Source organism: Schistocerca piceifrons, chromosome 2 (assembly GCF_021461385.2).
Source record: "Schistocerca piceifrons isolate TAMUIC-IGC-003096 chromosome 2, iqSchPice1.1, whole genome shotgun sequence".
Lineage (NCBI taxonomy): Eukaryota > Metazoa > Arthropoda > Insecta > Orthoptera > Acrididae > Schistocerca > Schistocerca piceifrons.
Window position 1 is genome coordinate 881,494,617 of NC_060139.1, and position 26,704 is coordinate 881,521,320.

At 38.0% G+C, this 26,704-nt stretch overlaps 1 protein-coding gene across 1 annotated transcript in view; it reads right to left on the reverse strand.

Moving 5' to 3' along the window:
- Positions 1-566: 566 nt before the first annotated feature.
- Positions 567-26,704, reverse strand: part of LOC124775499 (Ig-like and fibronectin type-III domain-containing protein 1) — a 1,067,132-nt gene continuing 1,040,994 nt past the window's right edge. The window contains exons 26-30 of the mRNA XM_047250332.1: positions 25,923-26,069; positions 20,376-20,487; positions 19,827-20,023; positions 11,248-11,432; positions 567-3,270 (exon numbers count right to left, since the gene is read on the reverse strand). Of these exons, the coding sequence (XP_047106288.1) occupies positions 3,079-3,270; positions 11,248-11,432; positions 19,827-20,023; positions 20,376-20,487; positions 25,923-26,069 (833 nt within the window). The 3' untranslated portion in view covers positions 567-3,078. The remainder of the gene's footprint in view (positions 3,271-11,247; positions 11,433-19,826; positions 20,024-20,375; positions 20,488-25,922; positions 26,070-26,704) is intronic.

The window sequence follows — 26,704 nt, forward strand, 5'->3', positions numbered from 1 at the left end:
GATTTGTGCTCAGTTTATCATTTTACAGACAACAGAGTTTTATCCAAGATATAACAAACAGGGCAAATGGCATTATACAAAACGAATATTCACAGTATCTTAAATGAGAACCTAAGACACTTGCTTGAAAAGGAAGAAAAATAAAAGGGAGAAAGGAAGAAATAAACTACAAAATTTAACACCTCATCCCATACATTTAATGTCTTTCTGAACCAAGGATCCTCAACCACTTCTTTCTTTTGCACCTCTTTATCACCTCAAATATTTTTTCTTTTCTATATCCTTCTACTAATCCAGATAGAAGACATACTTTAAAGGCCTACAAACGAGCACACTCTTCAGTGAATTTTTTGTTGATTTGTAGCCTTGATCCTCCTCCAGTGGGATCTAAACTAAATACCTTACAGTTGTTCTGACTCTGAATCATTTTAAGAGAGACAGATTATCGTGCAATAATGACAGGTATTATCAAATGTAATGCTTGGTTAAAATATTGGTTCTGCAAATGTTAATAATTTTGTAACATGTAAACTATGAAAATATAAAATGATTTATCTATGGGAAAATTACTATTTTTTATTAAATTCTGTTTTTACAATAATTCTATACATGATTCACAGTCTACATTGTACAAAAGATATCTTTTCAACAACAAAAAACAGCCACAATTGTACATTGCAATATAGATTTCCCAACTCTTCTTTCTAATAGAAGTAATCTTACTTCATTTACAGTTGTGGTCTCTGTTAAAGCATTATACCTATCATGGGGAAATCAATTATTATCAACATAAAAATGGTAAAGTTCTTGACTTCTTCCTATAGTAATGTTCTGAAAGGCACACATGCTGCATGAAAACGATATGTCAGTGTGGACATACTCCATAACCACAGTAATAAATCTTTTGAGCTGAAAATATATAATAGATTTTGAAGTCTTTTCAGTATTTCTACATGGATTTTAATTCTTTACACACAGACTGGTAAAATGTCACTTTTTTGCAACTATGACTTTTAGTGTAAATTTCATCACTGTCGTGAGCAGTTATCCATGAAATCCCCAAATGTGTTGCAGTGTTTTTTAAAAATATTTACTTAAATTTCTCTGAGCACAGATCTAAGTAGAAATAAATTGTGTGCACATAGCACTTGCTAAAAGCCTCATGTGCTTCCCAAATATCTGTGTGTACTTATTAACAGATCATAAGTGGTACATAATGTATGAAATCATTAACGGAGAAATGGCTAGACTTCAACAAAAAGCGACATTTTGCCTCATTTCTGGAGTTGGTCATTATATTCACTGTGCACCCAGAATGCAGTTATTTTCGTTTAGGACAAATAACTAACAAATACAAATCATATAACTAACAAACGTAATCTTACTTTTCACAGTATTCTTATTATATGTGTGTCAAACTATATGTATCTCAAATAATTAACATTTGATGTCCAAAATGTCTGAAAGCACAGAGATATGCTGTTTTTCTTCTCATTGAAATCTGTCATTTTATTCCTGCAGGAATCCTGTATAAATGAATGACTTACATGATTTTTTGAGGAAAAAATAGTGTTCATATATGGGACTGTTGTGTCACAGGTTCTTATTCATAGTTACTTTCCAACTGACTTTATAAGAAAGAAATCTTTCAATTTAAGCATGACAATCTTACATAATTTAATTATAAAATATGAAATGGATTTTAATATCATGCCCAATGAAAATAGTCAATATTCTAAACTCTTGAGAATTCTGGTAGTTTGTAAATGTGTAAAAATTATGAATACAGCAACTCAATACACTCCAGAAAAGTCAGCATACAGAATTATTGAGAGATAGTGGTCTCAATGTGTTTTGGATACACATCAGGTTCTATGTAATACAAAAATGCTTTCCAGATTTCTTTATATGTACTTATTCTCCTGATGACTCATTCAGAATTCACTTAAAAATGTACATTAATACACCATCATGTCTGTTATTATAGTGAAATTTTCTTTTTACCTATAAACATAATTCATATTTATTAAATCTGATAATGAATTTCTAACCATATTAAGTTGTTTGTTGCCACATTTTTCACAGAACTGAAATAAAGGCATGTACTACTCTTTGTCACATGTTCTAGGCCACTTGATTCATCATCACAATTCTGAAGTCACTTACTGCAGCTGAAAGTGCAGATTAATTACCTGTTAATATCTGAATGTGTCCCTTGCCTTTGCTCTTGCTCAGTCATACTGGGACAGCAGATGAAAATTTAGATTTTTTAAATATACATATTTATATATATCTAAAACACCTATTGAGTAGCATGAACATGTTGATGGTATAATGATCCTCTTAAGATCATGCCATTAGAGCAACTTGACTGACTAGTGTAGTAATATCAGTTTGATAAATTATTTTGTCTGCTCAAGAAGTTCGGAAAAAACTACCCATAGCTTTCACTTGCTCATATTATCTACCTGATCTTTCAAGTTGAGAACTACCATATTAAAGAGAACACTTGAAATAAATTTCATCAGTGTTTAGCAACACCGAAGATCCTGAGATAGAATGTTGTCTGTAACTACTTTGTCAGATCTTGACTAACTCAATCCATCTGATTCAACAGTTGACTTTTAATGTCTGACAAAATACATAAGTACACATCTTCATATTTCTTTGGAATGTATCCCTCATCTAAAACTCTGGACAGCTGCACAGGTTAATAAAAAACAGGCACAGATTATGTCACTATTACATTGTGTAATAATGTATATTTCACTATGGTCTAACTTTTCCACTTAAGCTTCAGTCCTGTCTTCAATCCTTTGATAGAATCCTTAGAAATTTCTAAGCTCACTCACAACAGTGTTCAAAATATGTATATTGCCATCAGTCAGGAGAGATGTCCCTCCCTGTGAAGATACCTTTCACATCCTGTGTTCAATTTGTAACACTTTCAATAAAATATATGTGTCAAGCAACCACAATTTCCTCTGGCGATGTCAATATTATCTGTAAACTGTACACAGCACAATTCACATGTTCTACTGGGTTTTAGAACTTTGATTCATGGCGGAACTGTTGATACTATTTGAGCCTCTTGAACCCTGCCCCATCCTGGCCGAGCTTTAGTTCCTCATACAGAGACGGCGCCACTTCTGTCTGTTGTGCAGGTACATGCAGCGTCTCCTGTTTCCAACCTGCTCCACTGGCAGGATTAATACCATTGGAAATGCTGTTTCCATTGGCCATGGATGTGTCTGCTTGGGGCTGTGGGATCTGAAATAGCAAAATTAACTGTGTGCACTTCAAATGGAAACTTTAAGTCAAGCAACATTTGCTATTACTGCTATCATTGCAGCTTCAATAGCTGTACTTTTCACAGTCTGAGTTTTTTTTTTTTTTTTTTGCGAGAAAATGATCTAACACTAGGGTATAAGGCAATGTCAGGGGTAAACGAAATGAATTAATAATAATTTTGAGATGAACTCTAACTGTGTATAAATTTTCATTGTCATTTTTACTTGCGATATCTTACTGCAGACATTGGAAAATTTGTTTTATTTATATTCCAGAAGTTAATGCTCTAAAAGATAAATACAATAGTTTGTTTGGCATATGAGTTCTAATTTAGCTAACATGTAAAATTCATCTGGACTTCCATGTGATGGCTGCATTGGTCTAGTGAAATTCTTGACTTTTTTCCTTAACTGGTTGAAACAACAGTTCAAGTGGTTGCAAAATATAAGAGTTATGCAGAAAATAAATTACGAGGGCCCACAAGGAAAACAAAAACATCAGTAAGAAAGAAGTATTTGCTTCATTATTTACAGAGATTAGTTCGCTACTTCTCAAAATAGCCACCACTATTATCAATGCATTTATTATCTCTCTCTCTCTCTCTCTCTCTCTCTCTCTCTCTGTGTATATTCCTGTACATGGGAGACATTCTGCTTGAAGATTGTTTGCCAGTGTTGGTGGGTAAATACGATATTGCAATGCCTATTTTATTCTGAATTATGATGCAGTGTTCCTTTGGAAATGTATGCATGCATGTCCAAAGGAATATTGCATCATAATCTGGAATAACGCAGGCACTGCAATGTTGTATCATATTGTATCTCAGTATATGGTCAGAAGATGGTTTAAGGATTACCCTTAATAGCAAGCTATATTTTCATCGAAGTATTATCAGAATCTGCAAGAATATTTAACTTTCTTTTATAATCTATTCATTCATTCGTTTTTCAGAGACTCTTAGTGAACGAGAACATTAATGGATGTGAGCCAAGGCATATATTAAAAAAAGTGACATGTGCATTAGAAATGGCAGTGATTAACTGTTGTCAAACTGCTTTCTTTCTTTCTTTCTTTCTTTCATTGTGTTCTGCATCAAAAAGGAGTACCTCCAGGGATGTGGAATAAGTCAAGGCATACAATAACATAAGATAGAGACACCATGGAAACTTATAATGTATTATCAATAAAATACCAATATACTGCTTAATGCTATTCATGCTTATGTCAAGTAAATTAGCAAGAAAGCTGCTACTTTCAAAAAGGCTGCTGCCTCTTTGGTTTTACTGTATAGCTTCTATTTTTCTGCTGTTAGTGGCTTAATATTTACTGTTTACAATGATATTTTTCAATGACAACATTTTAACATCTATAAATATTGAGTCCTATTTATAGTACAATATTACTTGTCAAACAACTATATGTGAAACAATATTACTTGGAATGAAACTAATGAAAATTTTAAATACCTGAATCTAGATATTCTGATAATTTGTAGAAAGAATGCCTAATCAGGTATGTTTTTAATTTTATTTTGAACTAGTAAGGATTAACAATTTGTTGCTTTTTGTTAGATGGGAGCTTGTTGAAAATTGTACCAACAGAGTACATAACTCCATTCTGAACCCTGGACAACAAGACAAAGTCTACAAGAAATTTTTTTTGCACAGCCATACCCCAAATTTGTTTATAGGTAATCCCTTTGAAGGAGAAATCACTGTTGATGCCACCTCCCTGTACACTAACATTCCTATCGGCCATGGCCTTACCGCTATTCAACACTACCTTTCCCAATGCCTGACAGATTCCAAACTGACAACCTTCAGCCCAGTTTCCATGAACAACTATATCCTCATCTACAATTACTTCTCCTGTGAAGGCATTCCTCCAGAATCTCAATAACTTCTCCCCAATTTGCTTCACCTGGTCCTACTCAACCCAACAAGCCATCTTCCTAGATGTTGGCCTCCACCTCAAAGATGCCTACATCACTACGTCCATCCTTATCAAACCTACTAACCATCAGCAATACCTTCACTTTGACAGCTGCCAGTCATTTCATACCAAGAAGTCCCTTCTGTACAGCCTAGCCATCCGTGGTCATTGCATCTGCAGTGATGAGCAGTCCCTGAATTACACTGAATTACATTCTCTGCCTGGGTTTCGATTGCCTCTCATCGTGCCCTGAAATGAGAAATGTCCTGCCCACTATCCCGTCCCTCCTCCCACAATGATATTCCGCCATCCACCAAATCTACACAATATATTCATCCATCCTTACACAAGCCCTGCTCCTAATCCCTTACCTCATGGCTCATACCTCTGTAATAGATCTAGATGCAAGACCTATCCCATATGTCCTCCCACCACCACCTACTCCAGTCTGGTCATTACCACCACCTGTCCCATCAAAGGCAGGGCTACCTGTGAAACCAGTCACAAGATCTACAAGCTAAGCTGCAACCACTGTGCTGCATTCTATGTAGGCATGACAACTAACAAGCTGTCTGTCCACATGAATGGCCACTGACAAACTGTGGCCAAAAAACAAGTGGACCACCCTGTTCCTGAACACGCTGCCAAACATGATATCCTTCATTTCAATGACTGCTTCACTGCCTATGGCATATGAATCCTTCTCACTATTACCAGCTTTTCTGAATTGTGCAAGTGAACTTTCCCTGTGCAATACATCCTACATTCCCATAACCCTCCTGGCCTCAACCTTCTTTAGTCACTGTCCTCACCCATCCAGTGCCTTCCCTGTTCCCATTCCAGCACTATACAGCTGTCATTCTACCACCACACCCAGTCTTTTTATTTCCTGTTTTGCTAATTCCACCCCCGCACCCCCCCCCCCCCCCCCCTCCCCACCTTTCCGCAGCCCTCCATCCAACCTGCAAGACTTCACTGTCTGCCACCCCCACCATACTATCCCTCTCCCTCCCCACCCCAGCCTCCTCCTTATCTGCCCCTCCCCTTCCCTAGTCACCACTCCTATCATGCACTGGCACTGCTGCATGCAGTGGGGTTTCAGTTGCCTGAGACTGCAGTCGTGTGTGTGTGTGTGTGTGTGTGTGTGTGTGTGTGTGTGTGTGTGTGTGTGTGTGTGACTATTGTTGATGAAGGCCTTAATGGCCAAAACCTTTAATTGTGAGAGTCTTTTTGTTGTGCCTATCTGCGACACAGCATCTCTGCTATATGCTGAGTGCTAACTTCCCTTCTCATAATGTTGTTACATTTCATCCTGTTTTTTCCATTGTTTAATATCTGAATAGTTTTCTTTAATTTGGCATGTCTGTAATGATGGTATTATTATTTGCTAGAACTCTTGCCTTCTCTTCAATACTTGCCTTCTTGCATTCAAGAATTTCTTCTCCTTGGTTACATTGTACCTGCAATATCATTTGCTGTTTTGTAAGTACCTTTGTCAAATAATTATACTTTTTGTCTCTATCAACACAGTCTTCATGTTTTAAGGTTGTGCACTTGTTTCTTAATTTAAATTTGTTGCACTTTGAAGTTTCAAAAATAGTTCTTATATTCTATTATGTCTTCCTTACTGATGAATTTATTTCTTTATAGCTATGTAGGCTACCTATTTTTACTCATTGTCTTATGATCCTTCAATCAGCTGCATTTCAAAAGTGATTTATAACTGTTATCTCATGTAAAATATGTTTACTGTACTAATGTTAAGTGCTTGTAGACTTGTTTTTGTTGTTTTGGTCCTAAAATTGTGTTCATGCTTTGCATTATGTTTTTAGGAAAGTGAAATATTGGTAATGACAAAAGACATAAGCAAATAAATGTACTGTAAACAAGCTGTCAAAAACCAAAGTTTTTTTGAAGAGGTTCCTGCAGAATGTACTAGAACTAACATGAGCTATAATTCATATAAAATGATTCTGTGTTCTGAAAATGCTATCCCTTTTAAGTTTGGGTCTCTCCCAAAAATAATATTGTAATTCACAGGATGTGGAAATGTGAAGAATAAAGAACAATATTTTTTTTCATTTTTAAATCATCTGTAGCAGTAACCATATATATTAAAAATTTACATGAACATTGGTGCCTCTTTAATTCAAAGATATGAGTTTTCTAGTTAAGATTGTGATCTATCTCTAGGCTTAAAGAGTTAGAGTAGTTAGGCCTCCTTCACATGTTTCATGTTTGAATAGATTATTTTTATAGCTTATTGATTTCTATAAGAAATACTGAGTTGTATGTATGGAGGCTTTTCAGAAATTCATGATAATCCACAACTATCAGTATGTTACAGGTTATGTCCATTAGCTGAATAATTTGTATTGGAAAAATAAAGTTGCTGAACATTCTGAACTGGAAATAGGAGAATGAATCTTAGCATCATATCAGTATTAAGATTACATTGGGAACTTAAAACATAATAAAGTCCCAAGAACATTATGACTTGATGTGTCATTGGTTGGGCAAGGATTACATATTGTGTGACCCTGAAACCCTGAAATACTAATGTCAAATGAACAATGGAAACTCCAGTTACAAATATCAACAGTGTAGGAAAAGATAGAGTGCTACTTACCATAAAGAAGACGTCAAGTTGCAGACAGATATGATTAAAAGACACTCACATATAGCTTTCATCAGTGGAGAGAGAGAGAGAGAGAGAGAGAGAGAGAGAGAGAGAGAGAGAGAGAGAGAGAGAGAGAGAGAGAGAGAGAAGCAAGCACACCCCATGCACACATGACCACCAACTCCAGCATCTCGAGCTGGAATGCAACACCATGTGGAAAGCAAGCAGCAATCTGGAGGAGCACCTGGAGGAGCATTCCAGGCACAACCTCCATAAATTATTCAACCTGCTGACATCCTACTGCTGCCTAGTGGCACCACTATCCAACCCCTATATTACCCACAGTGTTCCTCATTGTTCACCCCTCATGGCAGCTAAACCCTGACTAGATGACCTTTTCAAATTTCCACATCCCCCAGAATTCCCTATCAGCCCTCCACCAAATCCAGTGCCAAAACATTCCTGTAACACTGTTTCTTATCTTTCCATCAAAACTCTCAGCTCCACAGAAGTTTCAGTTTTACCCAAAGGCCTCACTTTTAGCCCTACACTCAAATTTAACCATGATGGACTTGGCAAAGACCTACTCTTCTTCTCCCAATCCCTGCAATGGAAACACTTCTTTGCCACCAGTCCCCCAACCAAAACCACCCTAATTCCAACACTGAACCCTGCCTCTTCCAGTTCTTACCACCATCCAACCATGATCCTCCACCAACCTCTCCCACCTAACCACCCACTGGTCACTTTCCATAAATTCCTTACCCCCAGCTTAGCCCCGCCATCCTTCCCCAGGTCCCTACCTCAGAGCAATAATCTTTCAGCAAAAGAAAGAATGGCCATATACAACCTCAAAACAAATCGTGACCTAATCATCCTACATGCAAAGGTTCCACCACTGTTGTTATGAATTTCAGTGACTATCTGGCAGAAGGCCTCTACCAGTTGTCACAGTCCTCCACCTATAACCCTTGCCAGAGTGATCCCATCCCAGAAGTCAACTCCAATCCCTGCTTAAAGGCTTATGCCTTTCCCAGAACATCTCCCCTAAATCCATTTTCCTCCTCATCCCTATGACACCCCCGCACACCTACCTTCTACATGCTCCCCAAAATTCACGAACCCAACAGTGCTGGACGTCTCATCATGGCTGGTTATTGTGCCCCTCCTGAAAGAACCTTGGCACTCATTGACCAACACCTCCAACTAGTTGCCTGTAATCTAGCCTCCCACATCAAAGACACCAACCACTTCCTTCACTGACTCTCCACCATCCCCACCCCTGTACCTCCTGGTTCCCTCCTCTTCACTGTTGACACCACTTCCCCAAACACTAACATCATTCATGCCCTTAGTTTTGAGCACTACCTTTTCCAACTTACTTCAGACTCCAAACTCACTACCTCATTCCTCATACACCTTACTAACTTAATCATAACTCACAACTACTTCTCATTTGAAGGAGAGGTTTGTAAACAAATCTGCAGCATAGCCTTGGACACCCACATGGCGCCCTCCTATGCCAACATTTTTATGGGCTATGTAGAGGAGAACTTCCTAGCCCCCCAAAACACCAAACCCCTAGTGTGGTTCAGGTTCGTTGATGATAGCTTCATAATGTGAATCCAGAGCCAAGACATCCTATCTTTGTTCCTTCAGAACCTCAACATTTTCTCTCCCATGTGCTTCATGTGGTCCTCCTCAACCCAGTGTGCCACCTTCTTAGATATTAACCTGCTCCTGTCTGATGGCTCCATCTGCACCTCTGTCTACATTAAACCCACCAACCACGAACAGTACCTGCATTTTGACAGCTGTCATCCCTCCCACATCAAAAAATCTCTCCCATATAGCTTGGCTACCCGGGGATGGCGTATCTCCAGTGACAAAACTCCCTTGCTCAGTATGCTGAGGGTCTCACCAAGGCCTTCACTGACAGGCACTACCCCCAGTCCTAGTCACAAACAGATCTCCCACACCACTTCCCCCACAACCTCAATCCTCCCAACACACCCAAAACTTCCCACCACACCCAAAAATCAGCCACAAAGGAGTGTCCCCTTCGTCACCCAATACCATCCCGAATTGGAACAACTGAACCACATCCTTTGCTGGGACTTTAATTACCTATCATCATGCCCTGATGCCCTGAAATGAGGGACAGCCTACCTGAGATACTTCCCACTCCTCCTGAAGTGGTGTTCTGTTGCCCAACCCAACTCCACAACATCCTAGTCTATCTCTACACCACTCCCAGTCCCAACCCCTTGCCAAAAGGATCATATCCCCAATCCCCCAACCCAACACTTTCTTTTCCAGTCCTACCACATATTTATCCTGACCAATCAGGGGCTGGGCCACCTTTGAAAGCAGCCATGTCATTAACCAACTCTGCTGGAATTGTTGCACAACTTTTCATACTGGTAAAACTACCAACCAGTCGTGCTCCAAGATGAATGGCCACCGCCAAACTGTGGCCAACAGCAAAGTAGACCACCCTGTGGCAGCTGAAAGTATACTTTAGATTTCAATGGCTGCTTCCCTACCTGAGGCATTTGGGTTCTTCCCTCCACCACCAGCTTTTCTGAACTGCACTAATGGCAGTTATCCTTAGAACACGTACTCCCTGCTGTAATTATGCCAGCCTCAACCTACTGCAACATACTGTCCCCAAGCCCTTCACTCAACAGTTTCCACCCCCTATATCCTATCATTTCCCCCCCATTCTCATCTCCCACCCTGTTTATTTGTAGCCCTTTGCCAGTGCACCCACCTGCCTTTCTTGGCTCCTCTCCTTTTTTCCCCATCTCTCTGGCTCACAGCCTCTTGACGCTGTGCCTATTGGCAGTCTAATCTCTACACACTCCACCAGATAGCATTTGTCTCTCTCCCCACCTGTACACTACAATCCCTTCCCCTTCCCTGTCCCTACCCCCTCCAGACTGCTGCTCATGTCCTATGTGATGTTCCATTCCGCCCGAGATGCTGGAGTTGGTGGTCATGTGTGCTAATGTCAGTTAAACATACTGAGAAAATAAATCATTTACCTCAGTAACAGGATGTGTGCATTAGGCATTGATTCCAAAGGAGATGGAAACTGTAGTAACATACAGGAACTGTATTATACCAACCAGTGCTCTAACATTTTGCAGTTGTTTATACCATAAAGCCTATAATTAATAATCAAATGCTATTCCTGCACATTTCAGATAAAAGGTATTCTCAGCATTTCTCAACCAAGTTCTCAGATAATAATCTACCCAGGAGGAAGCTTTATGGGTCCAGCTGGACCAAATATAAAATCTCTTTTACATGAACAAAAGGAAACTGGACTGCTTTGTGCAGCGTTATATAAAATGAGATAATTCAATGAATTATTATAACCTCTGTCAATGGTAACAAACCTGTATGTGATCCATGTTTACTTCACGAAGATAGCTTGGATTTTCAAAGGCAACTCCTCCAGTTGATTTATTTCCAAGCATTCTTCTAGTTCGTATGAACCAGACAGCTCCAGCAACAATTCCAGCTGCAATGATTAAGGCAAGCACCACTCCAACAGCAATTCCAACATGGGAGCCATCGCCACCTGGGTACCATAGAAAATATGCCGAATCAGTCAGTGAACAAAATTTTCTATTGGATTTTGTAGACACTCGTACATGAAATGGTGAAAACATTGGAAGAGTTTTCATTTGAAGGTATGTTATACATGTTGTTGATAACAAAATTATAGTAATCTTGTACTTGAAAATGTGACAAAAAATTTACTGTACCAAAAGGCAATAAGAAAAATTAATAAACCTATACCTACAGGAGTTTAGTGCAAATAAACCCTACATGCTACAGTATCTGATATCATAATAAATGTACTCATCATCAAGGAATGAAGAAAAGGAAACATATGTAAACATATATTATGAAATAAATAAATTAATGCCACAAGAAATACACAACAAACATTTATCACTGAAAATTAATCAGTTTCACCTGCATGGCCTTGTATCTATCTAAAGTTTTTAATCATTTTCCTCCTAATTTATTGAAACAGGAAAAATGTCTTTTCTGAACTCTGAAGCTTCAGTATTCATTATTTTATACACTTTTGTGGGTGTGATTATAATTCTCATACAACATCAGTGTGTTATTGAGAGTTATATTTTAAGTGCAATAGTGTTTACAATACCTTTTGTGCAGCTAAGTTCAGTGGAAGTTTTTGAGTGAGCATTGATATATTCTTGTTGTTTTGTGCATAAGTGCTCAATCTATGATGTTTGGTACTGATATTATGGTGTCTTCCTGTTATAGCACTGGTATTTATATCTTAGTGATACATTATCACCTATAAACTACTTTACGATGGATTATGAAGCTTGAATGTTTCATGACATACCTCAGAATAATTAATAATTAGTGGAATCATGCATCAAACAGTCAGAATCAAAGTAAAAATTCTGTGCTCCTACTTCACACAGAGGAGGCATGGCAGCCATTTTGCTACATCCATCATAAGATGCTGATCTTATACCAAGTGTACAAGCCTTACTTTTTCATACTTACAGGTTTGAAGAAATAGCTAGATGAAAGATTTCTACCAACTACAAAGTTGAGGAAGTGATAGTTGGTTAAGGGGACACACAACACTTTTATGACATTAAAATAAAAGGGTCCCTATCTAGGCTCATAAGGAGCATAGAATTGTGATTACCAGTACATGAAAAAATATTTGAAGGTCTTTTCTAAAAATTTATCAAATTAGTATACTCTGTGGTAAAAAAAATTCAATGCAGTCATGTTAGCATAATTAAGAAGCCTCCATGGTATGGTGATCGGCATCACAGGTTACTGGTGTGTATGTCCTAGGTTCAACTCCCAAACTGCAACTTAACAAGGTTTAAGACGAGATTCATTCATCCTTGAGACACCAAATGAGAAGCTGCTCTCCATAAACAAGTGGCAATACTTTGCATGCAGGCCACTGATAAATGTTTTATTTAGTGCAGCTAAGGAAAAGGCAGCTGTTTTCATAGTAGTGTCTTTTTCTCCAGTTTAGCTGGCATAATCACCAACAGTACTAAGTGATAGTACTAGTGGTAAGTTATTGTCAGTGCAGCCCACAGATGAAATTTCTATGACTTCCGTTTCTTTTATATTGAGACTGAAGTGATATCGTACAGAAAGTTTGCAACTCTGACTCTGGCAAAATTAAGAAACTAAGGCAAAATGGCTGTAATGATGTTATTAAACATAGCAACTTCATTCTACATGATCCTGAAAATGTATATTACACATAAAAAATCCAGACTGTGATGATGTTCTAAGGAGCAGTGACAGATTGAGAGCGTGCAGTGATTAAATCAAAAGGAAGGCAAGAAGTTAGAGTTTAAAAGTTCATTGATAACTAGATCATAGACAAAAAGCTATGGCAGCTAGAGTAAGATAGAGAATTGATCATATGAGGCAATGGTATTTTGCTTCAGAATTGTTGAAACTTTTCATATGATTGACTCATGGGTGGAATTTTCCTAATAATAGAAATGCGTGCTGAGCTATTTACAAAACAGATCTTTTCAAAACAGTCTGTTTCTTTGGTAATGATTGCTGGCTAACGGCAGTACGCAGGAAATGAGAGTTGAACGAGCTGAAGGTGAGCTTGAAAAACCACAAATCTCTGGTGTAGTATGTGAATGTGTAGTGTAAGAGTTCTCCCCATTTGTATGAAAATTGATGAAGAACATATCATGAAGGAGAAGAGGACAAAGAGAAAATAAAATTAACTTAAAAGTTGCAGTGCTTAAATGGACACAGATGAGGTGGGCACATTGGCTGCTTCTGATGCTAGCAATTATCAACAATGTGCTGTTTATTTGTAAACAAATCATTCCATGATAAACACCAAAAGTCCCCCTGAAAAGGTAGTCATATAATAAAGTAGTGAAAATGAGATTATTTGATGATGGCAAAAGTGACACATTGCTAAACGTGGGCATTGGCAATTTGGTTATAGACTGGAAGTATAGAGATCATAGAGATGGTATCTCGAACAGTAAAAAATAAAAAAAAACTAAGTGTGGGGGATAAAAATGTATAATGTGCTTTATCATGTTCAGCAACACCTCTTACAACTTCCCCAAAAATTTCATGTCAATATCTTGAGAAGTTTCTGTTTGATTTACAAAAATGAATTTAAAATGTTCAGAGTCACCCCACTTTCAAAATATCATAGGTAAATGAAAAAATTAAAGTTGTGACGACATTACATGAAACAGTTATGAATTAAAAACCTTACAAATGTGACATAAACACTTGTGGTGTCTGCTAATTAAAATTACACAGTGTATTGAGCTACCAAATGCCCATATTCATAGAGAACTCTGCATATGTTTTGAGAGGAATTCTGATTTAAATTTTGTGTTTCATGTTTCAGAAAGAAACAAGTGGAAGCAAAAAATGGATGCAGCATAATGCCCTGGTCTTATATGTACTTTCCCAGGAGAAATGATCAATATTCCGGAATATGACAGGAGCAGTCATTTGAAGTAAAAACAAATCCTAGTAAATATGTAGTCTAAAAGCGATGCAATAAGAGCTATGAGCACTTGGTGAGTAGAAAAGATGTGTTTCACAGTAGCAAAGATGAACAGTAATTTAAAGCTGTATTTACAAAGCACAAGTTATTTTGTCATATAATTATTCTGTAATCAATAACTTACTATACAATATAGGGAAAGGAAAGTAGAAACTACAAATCTGTAAAGGAGAAATTCATAAAATGTGCAACATTTATTTTGAAGTCTGCTGAACAATGATAAAATTTTTGATGATCAACCAAACATTGGAAAGAACTCTCAGAGAATAATACCTAGTATAGCATTTCCAGGATATGCAATGGTATCTCATGACACACATTCCACAAGTTATCAAAAGCTTTGGAAGCATTTATGATACATGACACTCAACCATCACCCACAACTCATGGAGACTAGTTGAACTAACTTGAAGACACAAACATCTTGCAGTTGGTGAACAGAATGTTTCATCCCATCTGTTTTCTGACATCCTCATTCCTGAACATTGCAGTGTACCAATGTATACCATGACCCATCAGCCCAGGCAAGCTTTCCCTTGTGTAAAGTGTCCAGCAGTGATGTCTGCCTAGTGATGTGTTGTTAGCAGAGGTCTAAGTGTAATGCAGAGATTTAAGTACCACATGGCAAGAAGTTTTTTGTGGATGGTGCAGCTGTTTACTAGTTCATGTTGTTCAGCAAGTGATTTGTTGTGAGGTAGCCCATATATCTGTTGTTACAATGGATGATGGTTAACAGTGGCCTCTATCATCATCTCATTACCTACAGAACTTCACTGTGTGGGTGATTCTTTTCCCCAAACTGAGGTACTCAAAAAATGCTCTTTGAATTCCAACTTTGTTAGGTGAGTCTTTAACTCTACATTTGGAATGTTATCTAAATAATGTAATGTCACTGAAAAAATAAAGACACTTGATGAATTTCAAAAGAGTCAGAAATTTCAGAAAAGAAAAATGATACATAAATCATATGAAAAAGATCACATATTTGTATCAGAGCAGTCAAAATTGTATAATAACCTATTGTTAGCAAAATTAAGTGAAAATATTAAATAATTTGTCACAAGTAGTCAGTTATAAAATTGTCCAAGTAAGATTAAATGTATTGTAAATATAATTTCAAAAAAATAGGAAATGTGTTAACTGTTGAAAGCTTATAAATGTAATCACAGATATAACTGCATGTCCCAGTAGTGTGGTTATGTCATGGGGAAGAAACATTGCCACTTGTGAACATTACTGGTAACTCAGTATATGAAGCAGTCACACTGCTAGGACCAATGGTCTAGTTGACCAAAATGAAGTTCTAATTCACATTATTAATAAAATAGTTGCTACACACTGAAAGAAAGAAAACCTACCAAATTGGAGTACTCTGACCAGTGCTTCCTTGTCAAAAGTATTATTTTTGCTTGGGGAAGAGTTGTGAGTGTGTGTATGCACAAACAATACTTTTACCTATCCTATATTTTGAATCCTTGTACTGTATTCCCTATAATTTTTCTTGTTACTTTCTCATACATTAGTATGAGGAAGTATTGTAATAGTGCAGTAATTTGAATTTGTGATTTCAACAGAAATACATATTTTGTGGTCCACCAGATATGGTTTCACTGGTTTTGAAGTGGTATCTGTGTCTGTCTGTCTGTCCATTAGTGCATCTGTAGTTTGTGTAAGATATTACCTGGTTAATTGTAAAGTTTCTTTTAACTAATCAGTATTTTTTTTTTTAATTTCTCTGAAAACAATAAGACACAGGTGAAATTTGGATGCTGTAGTGTCCCAGCAGTTCACTACTGTGTCAGGCAGGGTGGAGCATGATACTTGTATGAAAATCTTAACCTGGGAATACTCAGAAATTAAATGACATCCTGCTTAAAAATTTCTCTCTCTCTCTCTCTCTCTCTGATGAACAGTAGTCCTAATTCTTTTTATCTGTTGTTTTTTGATTAAATGGATTACTTTGCCAAAATTATTGGAAAACGTACTGTAAAATCAGAATGGTTCCATAAAGATTCAGCAATGGTTTCATGGTTTATGAACAGGGACAGAAAAATTGTGCAAGTGAAGTTTTTGTGTTGTGCATACAAACATTTTTCATTTTCTTGGGACCTTAGCACTACAGAGGAGCAGGATTCTACTGAGAAGCACAGAGAATAACGTAATATGAAACTGAGTTCTTCACAACTACATTTGTCTTCAGCCCTTCCTGGATCTGCATGTAGCAATGATAGTGTAATTTGATCTCCCAGAGCCACCAGTGATTCAGATTTATTCTGATAGGCAAAATGCTTCAAGAGCAGAATTAATCTGGTCTTTTGAAAATGATTGAACTTTGCTGTTCAGCAAGCTTGTGAAGATGGCAAAGAAATCTTTGGTACAATATTTCCAAGAAGTGTTCCTTCTTACTTCATCCATTCAAAAACAAACACAAGATACTTTGTATGTGATGATTTAGCTGCAGCATTGGAGGAGCACATTTCTCTTTATGTTTCGACAAAACTGTGATTGCAGCTCCAGAGAAATAGCTTCAAACTGTAGCTGAATACCGGTCTGCTTCCTATCAAATGATTATGAAATGACATCCACCAACTTTCTTCATTGCTAAAGTGACTACTTGTAATATTTACTCCAAGTCGAAATGAAGCCTTGGATAATGCCCAGCTTTCTTGGTCAAAGCTATTGATGGTAGGTTGTGATGGATCCAGTACTAACAAAACTGTGAATCATCTCTTGAATGATTCTCTAATCCTGTTATGAAGAAAACAGCTGATTGGTGTTGGTGCATGTAACATACACATCATTCATAATGCATTCCAGAAAAGATTTCACACTTTGGTGAAAAAGCTTCAGATATCACCTTGTTTCCCTGTAATTTGTTTGATGGCCAAACATCTCATTAGCAGATTCTGAAAACATAAATTCAGATATGAAACTTCCAAGGCATTGGTTTTTGGGACATGTTTCCGCTAGATGGCTGATATTAGAACCAACTGGAGAGAGACTTTTATACCAATGATCAGCTGTTGAAAAATTCTTTCTTCTGTTCATACCCCAGAAAAAAGGAAACTGATGAGTTCTGTGAAATACAAGAATATTGTTAAACTATCAAAAGACAAAACTACCAAAGCAGAAATTATGTTTGCTTGTGCAAGTGCTTATACATGCTCAAGATTCACTGGTTTTTTTCTGAAGAGAGATCCCTTAATGCATCTAATCCATAATGGCCTCACAAACCTTGTCAGAACACTCACAAATCGGTTTTGTGTTTTTGCTGCTCCACTGAGTCTGGAAGCATTTGGTGATAATATTACTTGCCATTCAAAAACATAGTGTTCAATACTAGAAAAAATGAATAACTCAAGAAGCTAGGTGCACAAGAAAGAAGCTATATTTACATGTAAGCTAGAAAGCACTGTGTGTCTGCTTGTACACATATTTTGGAAAAGTCTTCGGATTAACCTGCATTGCGGCGTCTTTGATGTTTGCATTCTGTGAAGAGGGTGAAAGAAGGATCATACAAAAACATTGAAATTAGGTGCACTTCTTCCAACTGAGTACATTGAACAGGGACTTGTTGATGAATGGAAACTATTGACATTATAGAAAGAAAAATGAGGTAGTAACAAGAACCCAGCTGACATCTACTGGAGTCTTCTTTTTTTAAGAGAAAACAAGTGCCCTACTGTTATGAAAATTTTGAAGACTGCAATTGCACTCTGAAATGTCAGTGCATATGTAGAAACTGATTTTCACTATTTGGGAAGATCATGAATTAGGACACTGCAGATATGTGTGAAAGTACATTGAATGCTCATTTGACTGTTAGAGATGCTATAGTAAATGTGTTTGAGGGGGATGTTCACTTTCTAATTATCAGTCAGAAGCTTCTTCAGTTGGCATTCAAAGCTGATGTCAGATACAAGCAATACTTTGAATATGAGAAGAGAGTGGCTGTGGGAAACAGGAAACAAGAACAACAGGAAAAAGAAAACTTGTTGCAAGCAAATATGAAGAGTAAGTTTGCAAAACAAAAGTAAATATTGAACAGGCACTGAAGAAAATGAAAGAGGAAGAAGAGGAAAAAAGATTCTTGATAGATTATTGGGTGGTGCAAACATGTGCTTAAAAGAAGTAATAAATAAAAAGGGCCTGGTGGGAATTAGTGTGGCCCAAATAATGTTGGGAAGTGTTACAAAAGCAGTTTATATCCAAAAACACTGTTATTCCAAAGAAGCAAACACAAAATGAGACTAATGAAAAAATGTTGTAAAGAAAGCTAGATGATTTTCTACATTACATTTCAAATTAAAAGTTGTAAACATTTTGTGTGTATTATTCTGAAATCAGTACTGTATAGCTGCACTTTAAAGTTTTATGTGATCTTTGTTATATTTGTGCTGAATTGGAGCATGTGAGTGTTATTATGATGAAGTGCAAATTTATTATTATATGCAGTTTTGTAATAATTTTATATGTTGATTACAATGAAAACACTAAATAGGAATAAGTTGGCTGACTATGAGGATGGTGGAAGCCAGATAAAAAAATGCTATTAACCTTTCTTTTCTAATGACAAATTTGAGTCCGTATTTAGTCTGCCTTTTACGGAATCAGTAAAGCTACACTTTGTAATCAAAATCTAACTTTAACTTTAGTCTTACGTTTTGTTTCCATCTGTGTGGTTATGATCAAATGCACTGATGTTGTGTACTTTTCCCATTCTGTGCCTGACTACCGTGCCAGTGACAGGTATGGACCTGACAGTGACTAGTTATGCGAGACACCCAACTATTCCTTTTGTTGTACCAACAGACATGTTCCATCTTGAAAACAGTAGATATTTCTAATTTAACTGCTCATTAGTGTAAATTGACACACTGCATGCGAATGAAGTTTCTAATAAACCACATATAAAGGAAACTCCATGTAGGAATACTAAAAATGTAGGAAAAGATATATTGCTACTTACCACAAAGAAGGCATGTTAAGCTACAGACAAGCACAATTGAAAGACACTTATACAAAGTTTTCAACCACAACCTTGACCAGCGAAAGAGAAATAGAGAAACACACTCCATCCATACACACAAGCAAGCACAGCTCACCAACACATGACTGACAACTCCAGCAGCTCATGCCAGGGCTGGCCTGAGCTGCCACAGTTGGCAGTTATGTGTTGGTGAGTTGTGCTTGCTTGTGTGTATGAATGATGTGTGTCCGTTTCTCTTTTTCTGATGAAGGCTGTGGCCAAAAGCTTTGTGTAAGTGTCTTTTAATTGTGCCTGTCTGCAACGTAATGGATATTCTTTATAGTAAGTAGCAATCTGTCCTTTTCCTACATTTTTGAAGCTACATACAAGCCATGTATGTTTAAAAAGACAATTTAGTGGCATACCTATACTTCCAGATGAGATGTACTTATCCCTCGTTGTGAACTGCTTGGCTTCTGTCAATGTGCTTGTACCTAAGTGATTGCCAGCTTTAATGACACACTCATATGGCTCTCCATATTTCAGTCCTGTGATCAAGAGGCTGGTAGACTTGGTATCATTCTTCATTATAGTCCGAGAACCAACTTGCTTCCAGAAAACCCTAAAACACAAAACAGCATAAGCATTAAATGCATACCTGACACACTGGAACAGGTAATGACATAAAATCAGAAAGCAGAACTTGAGGTTTAAGATCAAAAATTTGTGTCAAGTTATAACTCATGATTATCATAAAACTGGCTTTGATAGAAAAAGAAAAGAACAAGGAATGCTATAATTTGATGCAATTAGAACACAGTAAAATTCTTCAAGTAAACAGCAATGAAACTTAATGCTTATTAACTTCTTTATTTTGCAGTTCTTCTTTCTGTATCACCCTAATTTATAGAAGTCTAGAGAAATTTTGGCAGTGAATTCTATGTCTTCTGACTAAATTAATTTTGTCAATTTACCTGTACATTTCTACAGTATTTGGGTTCTTGACTGGAGGATCCCACTTCACAAGAACAGAATGTGCATCAACCAATTCAATTTGAATGTTCTGTGGAGGGCCAGGAAGGCGTCCTTCAAAAGTAAAAATGTCATTATGAATAATAATTTTATTTATTCATGATACTTACTTATTAGATGAAATAAAATTTAAGGAATATCAGTCTTGAATAGTAGAGACATCATAAAGTTAAAATCTCAGTTATTAAAAAATTGTTATCTCTTTCAATCAACCAGATCATTATCCTGGAAATTTGGCCTCTTCTCTAAAATGATTTTTTATGAGATGAGTTGTCTATTCCTGTCTGTTTTCTATTTGTCAAATGATAATTTCATTTTAATGACCATTCTTCTTGTAGATAAGCATACTGGACAAAACATTTATCACCTAGAAGAGAGATCACACAAACACCATGCAACACCACCTCTAGCCTTGATAATGGCCTAAATTCAGTGAAGAAGAGAGTCCCCAAGGTTCTTCAGATATGCCATATTCAGCTGAAGCCACTCATTGATGATTATAGCTCATAGACCTCTGCAAGATTATGGGGACATTGATTGCTATGTTTCACCCATTGTTCCAAACAGTTGCAGACATTTTCTGTGTGATGAAGATATGTAGTTTTTTGAGCTAGTCGGGATTCATAGGAAGCCTGAGTTCATCAGACTGGAAAGACATGTGAACCCAGCTATTGTCATCTTTGAAGATGTGTGTCTCCACAGCATACTCCTCATGAAGATGTAGGAGGAAGGGCAACAATTGTCTCCTAAAATGTTTAAATAAATGTTTTTGTTCATATCCACAGTAACCTGCATGAGTGTGCCCAAGGTGTGGTATGAAAAACACTCCTGAAACATGGCAGAACTACCTTCAAACTGAACTGCACCCTCAACACATTGCAGGTTAATGCCTCATGAGCAGTCATTGCACTTGCTACTTTGCATAATTTGATAAGAGACAAATTAGTGACTCATTGGACCACACCACATAGCTCCAGGCATCTACTGTCCAGTTTCTGTGTTGTTTTACGCACTGAGACATGTAGGTATGTGCTACCACGAGTAATGGTTTTTTTGTGAGTGAAAAAATGAACTGCAAAATTTTGAAATTTGTATGTCAGGTATTGTTTGTTTTTAATAGATTTCTGTAGTTCTAAGAACTGATATCTCATTATTCAGTAATATAATGGACCATGTCTAAGTTTTGAAGGCTGTGGGCTGTGATTTGGAGTTTACACATTTACAGCAATTCACGAGAAGATAGAAGTAAGTGAAAGCTCAACTATGAGTTACATAATTCTACAGAATGTTTCACAATTTCTATTACAGGCTTCTATGGGTTTCTATGGGTTGTAGACAGGATTTAGTGGATATACACTGCCGGAAAAAAATTGCAATACTTAGGAGGAGTTTTGTGACATAAGCAAGAGTTGGTAGGCATGTTGCTACGTCTGAAAGATGGTGTCTACCCAAATTTCATGCCATTCACAAGAGTGGTGTTAGCAGTTCCACTATGAGGATGCATATCAGGTTTGCTTTTAACACACGCTGTAATGGTCAGTTACCTTTCATACTGGATATGGTGAGTTGATGTTAGTCAAAAGACAAGGCCGCCATTATCAACATCTCACCGAGTTTGAAAGAGGTCATGTAATAGGGCTGCTAAAAGACAGATGCTCCATCTGCAATATTTCAGAAAGACTTGGCAGGATATAGCCACTGTACATGATTGCTGAGAGATGCGGTCATGAGAATCTGTTATCGCAAGATGACCAAGCTCTGGATCGTGACGTGGCACTACCGAGAAGGAAGACAGTCGTGTTTGGCACACGGCTCCGGCACAACATACTGCATCTGCACCAGCAATTTGAGCAGCAGCTGGCACCACAGTCACACAACAGACTGTTACAAATTGGTTACTTCAAGGACAGCTCCAAGCCAGATGCTCTGTAGTGTGCACTACACTGACCTCAGACCACTGCCATCTGTGACTTCAGTGGTGTCAAGTGAGAGCTTATTGGAGGGCAGGGTGGAGGTCTGTTGCATTTGTTGATGAAAGCTGGTTCTGCCTCGGTTCCAGCACTGGCCATGTGTTGGGTTGGAGGAGGTCAGTTGAGGGCTTACACCCAACCTGTCTGTGTAGACATACTGGACCTATACCTGGAGCCATGGTCTAAGATTTGATTTCATGTCACACACTCATGGCTCTCCCAAGCACCATGACTGCAAATTTGTACATCAGTTTGGTACTTCAACCTGCTGCACTGCCACTCATGAACAGCATTCCAGGAAGTGTTTTCCAACAGGATAATTCTCACTCACATAACACTGCTGTAACCCAACATGGTCCTCAGAGTGGCAGCATGTTGCCTTAGCCTGCTCAATCACCAAATCTGTCTCCAATGGGGCACATGTGGGACATCATTGGACAACAACTCCAGCATCATCTAAAACCTGTTAACTGTCCCTATATTGACCGACCAAGTGTTACAGTCATGGAACTCCATCATACCTGTACAACACAGCTCATACATATTTTCATGTTTGTATTCACATTCTGGCAGTTACACAGATTATTAATGTACCAGCATTTCACATTTGCAATGGTTTATCTTGCACTTACATTAACCTGTGATTTTTCTGTGTTAATCATTTAAATACGGTACCTAGAAAAATGTGTTCCCAAAATTTCATTATTCTACATTAATTATTTTTGGTGCTCCAATTTTTTCCATCAGTACAGTTTTGATGAAGAACCTATGTCTGGAAATGTATCATTTAGATGTAAAGTAAGTTTGTAGGTCAGATCACTTTCAAATCTACCATTTCAATCTGCACACAGTGGAAACAATGAGCTGTGACATGTGTTTTCTAGGGAGCTCCTCCCTGTGGCAATCCTGCTGTTCGTGGGGGTGGTATGAGGATTGGGGTTGTGAGGGGAAAATGGCATGGGAGACCTGTCTGCAGACTAGGTCTGCGGGATAGTGCCTGTCTGTGAAGGCCCTGGTGAGACACTCAGCATACTGGCAAGGGAGTCATTGCAGATACACTGCCCCCAAAAACCCAACAATTCTGGATGCACCATTGTAGCTGGTTATTGTGACCCATTGAAAGAATTTTGGTCCTCATTGACCAACACCATCACTTAACTGCCCATAATCTAGCCTGTCATGTCAAAGATAGCAACCATTTCCTTCACAGACTCTACATCATCCCCACCCTTTACTTGCCAGATCCCTAATCATCACTGTTGATCCCGCTTGCCTGTACACTAACATCCCTTTTGCCCATGATCCTACCACTATTGAACACTACCTTTCCTAACATCCTTCAGACTCCAGACCTACTAGCTTATTCTTCATGCACCTTACTAACTTTGTCGTAAATCACAACTCTTTTTCTTTTAATGCAATGTATACAAAGAAATCCGCAGCACAGCTGTGGGCAACTGCATGGCACCATCCTATGTCACATATAGAGGAGATTTCCTTAGCCTCCCAAAATGCCAAACCCTTAGTCTGCTTCAGGTTTATTGATGATATCTTCATAATCTGGACTCAAGGACTAAGACAACCTCTCCTCATCCCTTCACAGCCTCAACACCTACTCTCCCACATGCTTCACTTGGTCCTTCTCAACTCTGTTTGCCACCTTCCTGAACATTTACCTCCTCCTCTGTGATGGCTCTGTCAAAACCACTGTTCACATTAAATCCACACCTGCATTTTGACAGCTGTCACCCATTCCACACCAAAAAATCTCTCCCATACTGCCTCGTCAGCTGGGGACAGCATACATGCAGTGGAAAACCTCCCTTCCCCAGTATGCTGAGTGTCACCAATGCCTTCACAGACAGGAACTTTCCCCCAGACCTAGTCTGCAGACGGGTTTCTCATGCCATTTCCCCACACATCCCAATCCTTTCACTTCCCTCTAGAGCCAGCTACAAAAGAGTGCCCCCTTTGTCACCAAGTACCTCCCCCGGACTGGAACAACTGCACCATATCCTTCATCAGGCCTTTGATTATCTGTCATGAGGCCCTGAAATGAGGGAACACTACCCAACCAAGGTTCTTTCCACTCCTTCTAAAGTGGTGTGTTGGAACACCGTCCAACCTCCAAACATCCTAGTCCATACTTACGCCACTCCCAATGCCAATCTGTTTCCGCTGGAATCATATTCCTGGGGAAGACCCATGTGCAAGATCTGCCTAGTCCACCCAACCAGCACTTCCTATTCTACTCTTGTCCGGGCTTATTTTACCCCATCAAAGGCCATGCCACCTGTGAAAGCAGCTATGACACATCAGCTCTGGTGGTACATGACCGACTACCGGCCAGCTGTCCACCAGGACGAACTGCCACTGCCAAACTGTGGCCAAGAGAACATAATATGCTTAATTTCAATGGCTGCTTCACTACCCGAGGCATCTGGATCCTCCCCTCCAACACCAGTTTTTCTGAACTGTGCAAATGTGTGTTATCTTTACAATACATTCTCCACTTCTGGAACTATCCCATCCTCAACCTACAGTAACCTACCGTATGCACACACTTCTTCACTGAATAGTTTCCACCAGAGAGAGACGGGGGGACGGACGGACTTTAAGTGGCTTCAGTTCCCAGACAATGTTTCATTGGCAATAACAATAAACAAAGCTCAAGGTCAGAGAGAGGAAGGAAGAGGACATGGACAGAGGGGGAAAGGGGGGGGGGGGGGAGATATTAGGGCATACATTCAACTCCATACATATTTAACAATTGTGAAGCACTGCCAGGTTTTCTAGTATCTGTATACATCCAGACTACTGTTATTTTATCCTTGTGATTACTACTTAAGATCCATGATGCTGTAGAATTTTTCAATGAGTATCATTTCATGAGGACTCTGGTCTAGATGCTCACAAACTTATCATCTGCTGAATTAGTCAAATTAGTCATAAAGGTTATATCTTTATAAATATACCACATATGCTAGAGGTGACAAGAGGAACCTTAAAGTGACCTCAAACATTTTGTAAAAGTGTAGGAGTGCATTTCTTCACTGTTTAGTACAATGATGTGAGTGCTTATTTGAATCAAGGGAGGTTATCACGGTTGTCAAGATACTGGGTTTGAATTTATGTTTATTTAGGTTTCTGTAACTTATTAAATCAATTGAGATGAATGCTTGGGAGGTCCCTCCAACAATGTCTCAGCTAATCTCCCAATTGAAATAGTACTCGTATCTCTAAGGACACTGACATGTCATTAATTTGAACCTTTCTTCATTTGTTGTTATAAATTAGTGTGCATATAAACCATTCCTTTCTCTCTGGTGTGTACACAACTTTAGATTTCCTTGTATGAGGAACAGTAATGGAGTCATGCGTGTTGCTAAGACATTAAGTCCAAAAAGGTTCAGTTAAGATAGCTGATGCCTATGATTTACGTATACACAATAAAAAATAAACTTATTAAAATATTAAAATTCACATAATTGTGTTGTTCTTCTCAGGGGCACTTTTTACCTCTGTCCTCATGGAAACATGCCATAATTTGCTTTGTATAAGACAAGACACAAAACTTGTTGTTGAAAAGTGGTTCCCCTCGACACCAATCGAGGCATCGCCTTGGCACTCCCCACTGTGCACAGCAACTTCTGTGATCAGAACCATCTGAAGTAAAACCAAATAAACATCATTAGTGACAAAATAGAGTGGACATATTTTAAAAGATATTTAAACATGATTAACAGAAAGTATTTACCTCTTATTTCTGGAATTGGTGAGTCTACTTTGAAACTAATTAAATTCAAGTGACTAGCAAGCTTTTCTATTTGTGTGATAATAATATTAAGTATAGATGAATCAAAACTGTTTCACAGCAGATAATTAATTGTTCAGCAGGATGGAATTTTGTGGATATAATTTTACTTATTCCGTAGGTTTTCAAGGGAAATAGTGATATTAACTGTATTGCTTAAATATGATCATCACCAGATCTAGTTATGAGAATGAAGAAGTGTGTAACAGTTTCAAGAGGACAGTCATAGCATTATTTTCGTGTATTTGTTCTGGGAAATACGCTCCAAAAATAGGCACAAGTGTCAAAAGGAGACATTATACCACTGCATATGTTCATAGCACTGACATTACAGCTACATAGTATATTAACATAAGACAAAAATCACAATTACTCCATGAAAATATATTTACAGTGTAGCAGAAAAATATCAAAGACAGTTCAAAAGCTCCCAAGAACAATTACATGATGAGTCATTACTGTTACACATTTTGAAGTAAAAACAAGG